Source organism: Ruditapes philippinarum, unplaced genomic scaffold (assembly GCF_026571515.1).
Source record: "Ruditapes philippinarum isolate M1 unplaced genomic scaffold, ASM2657151v2 ctg2182_1_1_1_1, whole genome shotgun sequence".
NCBI classification, from domain to species: domain Eukaryota; kingdom Metazoa; phylum Mollusca; class Bivalvia; order Venerida; family Veneridae; genus Ruditapes; species Ruditapes philippinarum.
The window spans coordinates 214,188-226,402 of NW_026856561.1; the positions used below are offsets into that span (position 1 = coordinate 214,188).

Consider the following 12,215-nt stretch of genomic DNA (forward strand, 5'->3'; position numbering starts at 1 on the left):
GTCATTAACCAATTTTACTTAAAGTGTATAAAGTTATACATCTGATGCAAAAATTATTGTTTGGATTTTAAAAAAGAATACTTCCAAAATGCTTATGAAACAAAAATGGTAATAAATTGCCTTAAAGCGAGTGGCACATGAACAAAGTCATTGCTTATTGGATAAACCCTACTTAAAATAGCAAAATAATATTTTGTTCTGGAACATTTTATTCTGTTTACATACATTATTCATGTGTGTTAAATAACAGAGACATTCTATGTTAACTTTTTCGGGAATCAACCATATAATAATGGAACAAATATAATTTTACTGTTGATAAATTTTATAAAAATATTTCATCAGATATAGATTTATATCCTTTAAAAAGGGGCATAACTCAAAAAATATAGCTATCAGAATTATGCCCCATTGACTAATAACTGTACCTTGTCATGATAAGCAAATATTCGAAGTTTCATGTTAATTACTTTTAAGATGTTTAAGTTAAATGGGCTACATTACAGTTTATGCACAACAACGACCACAACACAGCTTAACTTTTTTTTCGAAACAGACTAGCTAAAACAGAGTCACAGTTCTGTTTAATAGGCCAGAAAAACACAAAATATTTCAGAAAAACAGCATGCCTAACTATAATCTCAGAGCCTTACAGTTAAAGCTGCATGCCTCCAGATAAGTAAAAATATTTCAATAAAATCAAACTTGAGAAATATGTACTACAGTTTTAAGAAAAGTAAAATTATTCAAGATTCAAGTTATATTATACATGTTATGTGCCATTAATGACTGATTTTTCAGTAATTACAATTACATTTCTACTGCATTACTAATGCAGTAAGGGCTATTTATGCATATTTCGACCATTTTTTGGTAATTTACGTGGGTTGTAAGTGCCATTGATAATGTGTAAATTGCTTCCTTTGGGTTATTTCACAATATTATACTTTCAAATATATTTTCAAAATTTTCATGTAAATTGGCATGAATCTGGAGGCATGATGCTTTAAAGTAAGACTCTGAGTTAATGATATAGTATAACACAGAGGCGAGACACTTTAGTGATTAAGTTAGATTTCCTGTAAATAAAGAATTTACCTGAGAGTTGTCCAGCAACTATCAAATGGGTTGCGGCCAATTTCACTGTACTTAGTGATGTCCCTGTATGCTGAGTTGTACAGGATGATAAACATGCCCTATTATAACATATAAACATATAATTTTTTTAATTTTTCATTTGCAAAACAAAAAACAATGACTTTTATTCCAGTATCTTGATGAATATTATACTGACCAAAATATAAATTCTACAATTTTGTCAGCATCTTAGTACATGTAGCTATAAAATATACCTGTTTTAACAATAAAGCATGCTACAACAGTACAGAAAATGTTTTACCCACAGTATTTGGGAAAATAATCTTATCTTGACACACAGTGAATAAGTAATTGCTTTCCAAGAATTTTATGATTAAAATACAGCACAAAATGTGTAAGAAATAGTATAGTCTTGTCATTATGCAACAGAATTTAGGGCTGTCTTGGTAAAGGTACTATATGTCTTGGCAAGTTGGTATATGTCTTGGCAAATATCATGTCTAGTTTAAATAGTGCATGTATCGATTTCATATTTTTGTTATAACCCTTAACCTGCTGAATTCCTTATATAATAGACTTGTCAAGATTCCATTGGAACCATTCATCATTTATTTGGGACTATTAGGATAATAAATAAAGTAAGTCTGTTAACAGTATTGAACTTGGTCAGACTGTACGGATGTGCAGACTGGTCTAGCTCTTTACTAGTGAAAAAGTTAATCATTTTCTGTTTTAGAAGTGTAAAAGAGTTAATACATGTTAGTGGCAGCATGGCAAAGTTATTAACACACATGGCCAAGTGGTTAACACGGCAGACTCATAATCTATAGTAATTGTGGCAGTGTGGGTTCAAACCCCATCAAGCCATTGTTTCTTTCAGCAAGAGACTTTGGTTTATGTAGAATTTATTTAAGTTTGATTGTATAGGAAGCTTTGTGCTTATTAAATCTGTTCCTGAATCCAGCCAGTAATGAGCAATGAGTACTGAGCAACGAGTGTAAATTTTCTTGCCCAAGGGAACAACGGCTCATCCCTGACGGGATTTGAACCCACATGGATAGCAATCCTTGGATTACTAGCCTGATGCATTTACCACTCTCCCAGGCTTCCACGTCACAAGACTTTATACTTATTGCTATGTACTGGTCAGTTCCAGAAACAGATTCAAGAGTCTATAATCGTCTAAGCTTTCTACACAATCTAACTAAAACAAATTCTGTGTACACTAGCATTATTTTTAATTGCACATATAGTTCTTACATAAGATAATCTGCCTTGAATTCTGTGTTATCAGTATCTGTCTCCATCAGAACCTGTACAGCCATATCTACCCTCCCTGTCATTATATAACGACTACTACACACACGTTTTACCCTATAGTCACAACGTCTCTTATTATGTAGGTCAAGTTTGGCAGTTTCGTACACCTATAAAATATTCAAATTTTCATATTATCAACAAAAAAAATCATGGAGATTTACTGAAGTTCAGTAAAAGATAAAAACTTTTGTTCCTGTTAACCGACAAGCACTCTAATCTGTAAACGAAGATCTGAAGTCTCCACAAAGTTATACAAGGAACATCGCAATGCGATGCAACCAGGTTTTCAGCAAAATATTTCACAGAAGCTTTGTCATGAAGGGGCATTTGTTTTTAATTGAACTTTTAGGAGGAATTATGGCTTTTTTAATATTCCTCAAACAAAAATGATTGAGAAATTTTATGTTGTCTATTCGCCTTTTTTTCCCAAATGTTTTAGAAAGGTAAACAGTACTTTATTTTTGCTTAATTTTTGCATTTTTGCGTCTCTTGTCATTTTCTTTTGTCAACAATATTGGCGTGTGGTGTTTTGTGCGATATCAAGAAAAGTATGTTCACAATTTTAAAAAAATACTTGAATGATGTCTTGGAAGAAACATGGGAATTTAGTGAGCGCCAGGGCACTTGATGACAAAGCTTCTGTGAAAGTTTGGTCAAAATCCATTGAGAAATGTAGGAGAAGTTTCGCACTGTAGAAATTGTTCACTATATATTCTGTATAAGGAAAAAATATACAAAGGGCCATAATTCGGTCAAATATTATCCAATCACAAAACCCCGACAATATGTGCCAGGCACTTGAAAACAAAGCTTCTAAGAAAGTTTGGTCAAAATCCGTTGAGAAATGTAGGAGGAGTTGAGCACAGAAGAAATTGTTCTCTATATATTCTGTATAAGGAAAAAATATACAAAGGGCCATAATTCGGTCAAATATTATCCAATCACAAAACCCCGACAATATGTGCCAGGCACTTGATAACAAAGCTTCTAAGAAAGTTTGGTCAAAATCCGTTGAGAAATGTAGGAGGATTTGCGCACAGAAGAAATTGTTCACTATATATTCTATATAAGGAAAAAAAACAAAGGGCCATAATTAGGTCAAATATATACCAATTGCAAAACCCTGGCAATATGTGTCAGGGCACTTGATGACAAAGCTTCTGTGAAAGTTTGGTCAAAATCCGTTGAGAAATGTAGGAGGAGTTGCGCACAGAAGAAATTGTTCACTATATATTCTATATAAGGAAAAAAAACAAAGGGCCATAATTAGGTCAAATATTATCTAATCGCAAAACCCCGACAATATGCGCCAGGGCACTTGATGACGAAGCTTCTGTGAAAGTTTGGTCAAAATCCGTTGAGAAATGTAGGAGGAGTTGCGCACAGAAGAAATTGTTTACGCCCGCCCGCCCGCCCATCCGCCCGCCCGCCGACATACCTCAATCTAATAACCAGTTTTTTCCTTCGGAAAACCTGGTTAAAAACTTTTAGCTGAAATCCATCGTGAATCTCTGGATTTTCATTGGTCAGTGTACATTCTGTGCCAGTTAATCTGACCAATCAAATGTCTGATATCTAAGTTTGAGCTTAAAATTTCTTTATTACCACATTTTTTTTTCAAATTTCAGACAAAGTTTTTTGGAAACATAAATTTGTTTTGTGTTTGTTTAGTTCTTTTTTAAAAATTCAAATAAAAAACTTTCTTAGTTTACTAGTTGTTCTAATGAAACTTTATAATAAATATCAAGTATGATGATATAATGAATGTCAAATTTTAAATAAGAAAGGGGAGATAGTATGTCATACATAACATATAAATGTTGAATAACTTACAATTAAACAATACATGAATTAAGAATACAACAAGCCTTATGTGCCTTTGATTTGTAAACTAATTAAACAATATTAAAGGAATGATCAGAAAATGAGAACATATAATGAATGGAAAATTACTAATTTAATGTTGATAAGTACAATGCATAAGAAAATAAGTTTACTTTATAGTGACTACACTTCATCATTTCTCCTAAACCTGTCACCAGCCCTACATTTGAATGATCTCTCTCCATACTGTTTAACCAACTAATATCCATGTCACCATCTGACCTCTGGTTGTCACTGCAACTACTAATGTCAAGGTCACTAGAAAGGTCAAGGTTGATAAGGTCATTGGTCTCTGGTACTGGCATTAGAAGATTTGAACATATTTCCATCAAATCTAGAGGTTTTCTTATGTCTTTCTGAAATATACATTGAAACAGAATATTGTTACAAAACAAGATACAATGGCATAATTCTTAAGTACAGTACTACTTTCTAATGCTTGGAAAGTATCATATACAAGGGGTTATCCAAAAATTCGTGGACTTTCTTTGTTGCGTAAAATATATCTGAGATATTAATTTGAAATTCTTACACTGCTTAGAAGAATTAATAACAAATAAACACAGAAAATTTCATGTGAGTAGCTTCTAACATTACAACAATATTTAATTTGACATAAACACATGTCGGCGACAGAAAAAGTTATTGATGTCAACGTACAACTTGTGCTTCAACGTTACGCAGTCAATGATGGTTATGGTTCTCAAAGAAATGTCCATCACTAAATTTTTTATGCCACTTTAACACTAATGATCGTGAAATTTTCTTTTCTCTGTTCGTCTGCTGATTTTTATTAAATGTTTTTGTAGGTGTCATTTCCAAATTACAACAAAAATTTATGATTGTTTATGATCGTGCAATTTTCTAATTACCGCGTGTCCTCCATTTTCCCGTTGTAAACAATAAAGGCGTCTGGCGTTTCTAGCCATATCAACAAAAATAAACGGAAATCGGACGTCCATTATTTTAAAGAATTACTTAAATGACATCATAGAAGAAACATGCGATGTTTAGCGGGCTTTTTACGTTAATGTTTTAGTTTTTTAGCAAGAAATATGCGTTGACTTACTGCGCTTTTCTACAGTGCGCCAGGTGCCGTGTATGTGCTTATTTAAAAACAATATTAAATCATTATTTATTGACACACTCAATGATTAACTGTTCCTTTCAAAATGTGTTGATAATATTCTACAATGTATGCTGATAAATTTTCATTACAATACACGTTGACGTTCAAGAGATATTTAAAAAGTCCAGGAATTTTTGGATAACCCCTCGTATTTAAAGCAATAATTATCATTTCGCTCAATAGGTAGAGTGTTGGGCAGTGAATGGGGCGACCCAGTTCTATTCCCGGAGGGTGCTGGTCACTTTCATGGTAAATAATCATGAAATCAATTCTATGGTCATTCGCACTGTAAATTGCTTGACAGCCTGCCCAGGAATAATGCTGTGGCTCAGCTGTGTTCTGATGAATTCAAACTGTCTTACTGCCATGACCCTGATAGTAAACTACCACCACCACTACCACTACCATTTTCTTTTTCAAGTTGTTATTATAACTTAAATTTAATACTTACTACCTCAAAACAAATACCTAATTATCTTACATTTGAAAAATTGTCATCATCAAAAGAATGAAGAATAGGAGCAAAGTCGGCAAAAAATCACCAGAAAAAAATTGTAAGTGATACAACATTCTTAAAATCAGTTTAATTGGAGAAAAATCTTAATGCAGAATCATGTTTATAATAATGTTAATAATTTGAAATGGTACAAGTGGGCTTAGTATAAGAGAAAATATTATAAAGTTTTAAAAGTGGAAATTTTTATGAATTCACTGGAAACTTACGAATGAGAAATGACAGGTTTACTTTAATTTGATTTATTCTATTACAATGGCAATTGAATGATATATTTGTATTATGTGATGTTAACATATAGACAAAAGAAGCTTATTCAAAAGTGGATTTGGGGTTTGATGTCAACAGGTAGAACATACTGAACTTATTTAAAAGTGGATATTGGATTTGATGTTACACAGTAAAGATACAAATGTATAAAGTGACCCATGGAGACTTGATAAAGGATATCTTGTAAACTGGTATGTAGTTGCAAAGGGGTAATCAGAAACTTGGTATGAAAACTGATATAATCAGGTAAATATAGATGTAAGGGATCATTGAGAACTGGTAATGGGACTATATTAATTTAGCATGTAACTGGTGATGGAACTTTATTAATTTAACATGTGAATGGCTGGTTGAAGTTTGGATATGGGATTTGAGGTTAATGGTTAGATACAAAGGGCTATATCTATACCAGTTTTATTTTATCTGCTTTAGCACCCTGACTGGCATATTGTACCATTGTCCAGAATTCCATGTCAAATTTATCTCCAAATAATCTAGTTAAATATTTATACATGTATACATTTCTAAAATATAAACTTTACAAGTTTATAATATCATACTCCATATTCATGTTCCTATATAAAAAGCAGCAAAAAGTGCATCTTTAAAATACAGTTTCAATCCTTATCTACCTATATTCATAAAATGGACTTGTTCCATTTTAAATCTGGAATAATCAATGATTGTTAATATGAGGGGTTATTGTATCAAAATATTCAAAATAAGCAGATATGCGTAGTTTACTGGCCCATTTATAAAAGTTGGAAACTGCAAGGAATTGTCCCTGTTTCAGCTTTCAAAGAACCAAGTTCCATACTATCCTAGGATATTGGATCAATAAAATTTTTTTAGAAAAGATAATAATTCAAATTTTGCAAATATTGTAAAAGTGACTGTTATTGAAAACAAGAACCGGTTGAACCGGGTGATGCTCCCCAAGAAGGTTCTGGACACAGGAAAGTATAAAAAAAATTAACAAAGGGCAAAAACTCCAAAATTAGGCAAGGCGGAGTCATGTTTTTTTTGCACTGCACTTCTATTCAATGAGATCTATCTATCTATAAAGTTTCCTGATGATATCAGAGTTATGTCCCGGGTAAAATTCAAAGTGTAAAAATGAACAAAGGGCAATAACTCCAAAATTAGACCAGGCTTTGTTTAGGTTCTTTAAGCATTGCAGTTCTGTCCAGTTATATCTAGCTACCTACAAAGTTTCATGTTGATATCTCTAATAGTTTTAAAGTTATGTCCCGGACAAAAGTCAAAAAGTAAAAATAAACAAAGGGCACTAACTTCAAAATAAGGCAAGGCAGAGTAATGATTCTTAAGCACTGCGCTTTCACCCAATGAGACCTATCTATCTACAAAGTTTCATGTTGATATCTCTTATAATTTTAGAGTAATCTCCCGGACAAAGTTCAAAGTGTCAAAATGAACAAAGGGCAATAACTCCAAAAGTAGGCAAGACAGTGTTACAGTTCTTGTGCACTGCAAACCTACTTAATAAGATCTATCTACCTACAAAGTTTCATGTTGATACCACTTATAGTTTTAGAGTTATGTCCCAGACAAAGTTCAAAGTGTAAAATAAACAAAGGGGACTTATTCAAAAATTAGGCAAGGCAGAGTTACGTTTCTTGTGCACTGCACACCTACTCAATGAGATCTATCTACCTACAAAGTTTCATGTTGATACCTCTTATACATTAAGAGTTATGTCCCGGACAAAGTTCAAAGTGTAAAATAAACAAAGGGGAATAATTAAAAAAAATAGGCAAGGCAGAGTTACGGTTCTTGTTCACTGCATACCTACTCAATGAGATCTATCTACCTACAAAGTTTCATGTTGATACCTATTATAGTTTCAGAGTTATGTCCCAGGCAAAGTTCAAAGTGTAAAATAAACAAAGGTGGATAATTCAAAAATTAGGCAAGGCAGAGTTACGGTTCTTGTGCACTGCACACCTACTCAATGAGATCTATCTACCTACAAAGTTTCATGTTGTTACCTCTTGTTGTTTCAAAGTTATGTCCCGGACAAGAAAAGGGGACGGACGGACGGAAAGACGGCCGGACAAGGCGGCGACTATATGCTCCCCCGAAATTTTTCGGGGAGCATAAAAATGTACAAAAAAAAGTTCCAAACTCAAATAGCTTGCAGAAACATTCAAAGTAAGTATTTTCGTACAAGTTGTGTTTATTAGCAAGGACATATTCACCTAGCAACCTGGTAACATCTTTCTGCTGTAGAAGTACTTCCATCTTGTATATACTTCAATGTTGCTCTGAAAACATACATATCTCTATTCAAGAAATTTAAAACATCCAACTGCAAACAATAAACGGCTATATATTTTACATGGTCAACTTTGTTTTCTTTTTCCCCTTCAAAGGGGACATATTAATTATTCTATTATGTAAAATGAAGTGTTTCAACACTTTTAATTCAAATCTGGTTAAGAGTTGCACTAAATATTGATTTTGAATTTACACATATCAGTTATTCCAAGCATATTTCTTTTATTTTTATTTTTTTTCATATTTATTCCTTTGGAGTGCCTCAGTTGATCTAAGTAAGATTTTCAAATTTTATCTATTTTAGAATTTTGGACCACAATGTAGCTCCTTTATTATTAACAGATTTACCTGTCAATTTGGCTTAAATGGTGTTCTATAGCATCATTGGTTGGCTGTATGTTACACTGAAGACTGTATTTGAATAAAAATGCTTGTTTAGGCTCCATCAAAGCGGCACTAAATATCCCTGCAGAAAGATGAATATATTTCATAAAACAGGGCTCGAGCTAGTGGGCGATTCGGGCGAAATAGTCGCCGAATTCCGCCTGACTTCGGCGACATCCTACATGAAAGCGAAGATGAAGTCGCCCGATTTTATTGATCCATTATTGAAAATTACCAACAATAACTGTGAATAACATAATGTGTGTGTTTGCTTTGTTTACCCTCGCCGCCGGAAAAAGGGACTGTCATGCATCTCAATCAACGCGAAATGTCATTAATCCGTTTGTTTACCAACATGTCATAAAAGTCTAATTAACAGACACTCGAGGAACAATTAGACTCCGCCCACGGCAAGATTACCGATACGTGTGAGAAACCAATCGTAATTCACGTTTTAATCGAGGCGACATTATTAAACCAATCATTAAATCGCTAACATACAACTACCCGTAACAATTATTTATGATGGACGGATCAAACGTCAATTAAATGTTCACTATCGAATGATTGTCAGAATTAAGAGGACCGCTCGACATATAACTGTAACGGTAATTTTAAATGAAAGTTATGGTACCTTTTTTGTCGACGAGTTAAATTTGATAAAATTGACAGTGTATTACACTGTATTTATTACAAATGAAGTTAAATTAAAGATCGTTTCTTTCGTTATCTACTTTCATTTTCTTTACAACATAAGTAAATATGAATATAATGTCCGGCGCAAGCTTTTTAATAGTAAATCAGAAGGGAATAACTGTTAATCCACCCATGATATGATCCATGATAGGAATCAACTATGGCTTTTTTATCTTCATTTAATGCAATGGTTGCATTACATGATACTCATTCTTATTACTTGTTTCAAACTACTTTTAAATTAAAATTGAATATTCTGTTGTAACACAAATCCAATTCATTTAATAAGATATGTACAGTGAGTCAACATAATTGCGATAACATACAACAAACATGAATCTCCTGACTATCCCTAAAGTCTCCCCACTTCTCCCTAAAGTAGCTGGAGGGAGAAGTGACTTCTCCCTAAATTTTGAACCTAGCTTGAGCCCTGTAAAATATGATACAGATATGGTCAGACTCATTTAAATATGTCACAGTTAGGCAAAAACTTGATGTTTTTTATAATGTGATCATTTTTATTTAATTATCATTTCTTGGTTTTCAATACATTTTTTCTTAATTACTTTTTTGTTGCTGAAATTGTATTAAGGTAAAAGAGTGTCCACACCCACATTTCACTGTCTTAATAAAAAGAATAAGGAAAGTGAAACACACGAAACAAAGTGGGTCAGGTTTCTATAATTTTATTTAAGACCTACGTTTCGGCGGTTCAATAGCCTTCATCACTGTCTTGTCAGTCTATAATTGGACAGGGTGGCATCAAGGGCAAATCTATATGGCCCCCTAGGCTTAAAGAGTATAATCAATTTCACATTCCTTTTAATTTTTTTTTTATTATTACTCTTTTTGGTTGCTAAATTGCATTTAACTAGAAATTTGTCAATAGGGCAAGGATGGTCTGATTTGTCAGAGGAAAGAATATATTATTTGGTACAAACGTGCATTTCAGACCAAATGAAGAAGGTGATATTTTCTAAACTATATCCTTAGCTTTTGAACACTTTTGATAGTCCATTTTTCAAGGTCCTGTTTGATTTTTTTGATAAATTTGAACATGTTTGAAAGGACATCATTCTTATCAATAATTAAAGTATACTGTATTATTTGTTTATTACCTGATAATTTCCATTTAGAAATAGGAGAATTTTTGCTCTTCATAGTCACATTCTTCACATGCACAAAATCATCTGTAAATACAAAATTTTATTTTATTAACCTTCCGCCTGGTAGAGGGACTGCATCTTCCATGCAACAAGTGCAGACCAAGATCAGTCGACACATCCATGCTGTCTGATCATGATCTGAACTGTTTGCTATTCAGTTAGTAGATATTTTGAGTTAATCCCCTAAAATTGGTGAATGGTTTTGACCAGATTGAAAGATGGAAGAGTCCACATTAAGGTAATTAGTGGGGTAAACGTTAAAATTGTAGACAATGTAACTGACAAAGACAAGATTTATTGTATAAGTCAATCAAACATCAAAATTTACTTTATCAAAAAAAATCAAATAATCAAATCAGTACATATACCTTTATTATTCTCTACAGGTGACATTGGAGTTTTACGTGCAATGTCAAGGACATGTAGACAAGATTCTTCTGTTGCCATGACGATACTTTCTGGACCAGCCCAGCACACATGAATTAAATTAGATGGTAACATTGGGCTTGAAGTCAACAACTCTGGCTGAAGATAAAAAAGAAAACAACTATAAACAAACTTCCTATGGAATATCAACATAACATCACTTATTAAGTATAGATGTAGTTTGCCAGGGCCTCCATTGCCAAGTGATTTGTGTCACTTGGCCCTCATCACTGTAGACTTAAAGCCTGACATGGAATATACATTTTTTCATGTGAGGAAGCTATCTGGCTATATGACAGAGTGTCTATGGTAATTTGAAAGAAACCCACCTGATGACTCCATTCCAGGTTAAGGTGAAGGTCAAATGTTTGACATAAACAGTCAGAATGACTTATATAAAACCAAAAAAAAAAAGTCAGATGGATTGTTAGAATTATATAATTATTACCTTTTCATCATCAGCTATTTCCCAGATATCAACACTGTTGGAATATTTCACCAAAAATGTCATATTTTTTTTTCCTGGTGCAAAAAAAATGTCTTCAACTTTACTTCCATGTCTGTCTGAAAACTTCCTGTAAATTACCAACACAGTTATTATCCCAGAATGACCAACATTTCAACATAAAATAGTCAATGTTAAGAGTATTGAAATATGAACAGGTATCTTGAAAAGCAATAGCAAACATTACAAAACAACACAGAGTGCTCAACATTAGCTTCAATTACAAAAATTTTCATGGAAAGTAAACTTAATTAATTGAAACTTGTTTTGTTTCCCAAAATAATTTTCAAGCTAACAACATACAAACATTTATTTAATATTTTCAGTAACAAAGCTTATGTTAATTATGCAATCAAAGCTTTACAGAAAATGCAGATCATTCATTGATTTGCATCATTAAAATCAAAACAAAATTACCTTGCTATTCAGCGTCAATATTTTTGAAAGAGTTCTGAATTCGAAAGCATTGATTGTAATATTTGCCAGATATTCTTGCCATTGGCCAACAATCACAAAGTTTGAAAC

The 12,215-nt window shown here is 32.8% G+C and overlaps 1 protein-coding gene across 1 annotated transcript in view; it reads right to left on the reverse strand.

The window, feature by feature from the left end:
- LOC132747004 (WD repeat-containing protein 11-like) overlaps window positions 1-12,215 on the reverse strand; it is a 36,357-nt gene that overhangs the window by 17,698 nt on the left and 6,444 nt on the right. The window contains exons 5-13 of the mRNA XM_060736308.1: window positions 11,634-11,760; window positions 11,128-11,284; window positions 10,712-10,783; window positions 8,862-8,979; window positions 8,435-8,500; window positions 6,625-6,709; window positions 4,416-4,658; window positions 2,359-2,525; window positions 1,099-1,196 (exon numbers count right to left, since the gene is read on the reverse strand). Coding sequence (XP_060592291.1) covers window positions 1,099-1,196; window positions 2,359-2,525; window positions 4,416-4,658; window positions 6,625-6,709; window positions 8,435-8,500; window positions 8,862-8,979; window positions 10,712-10,783; window positions 11,128-11,284; window positions 11,634-11,760 — 1,133 coding nt within the window. The remainder of the gene's footprint in view (window positions 1-1,098; window positions 1,197-2,358; window positions 2,526-4,415; window positions 4,659-6,624; window positions 6,710-8,434; window positions 8,501-8,861; window positions 8,980-10,711; window positions 10,784-11,127; window positions 11,285-11,633; window positions 11,761-12,215) is intronic.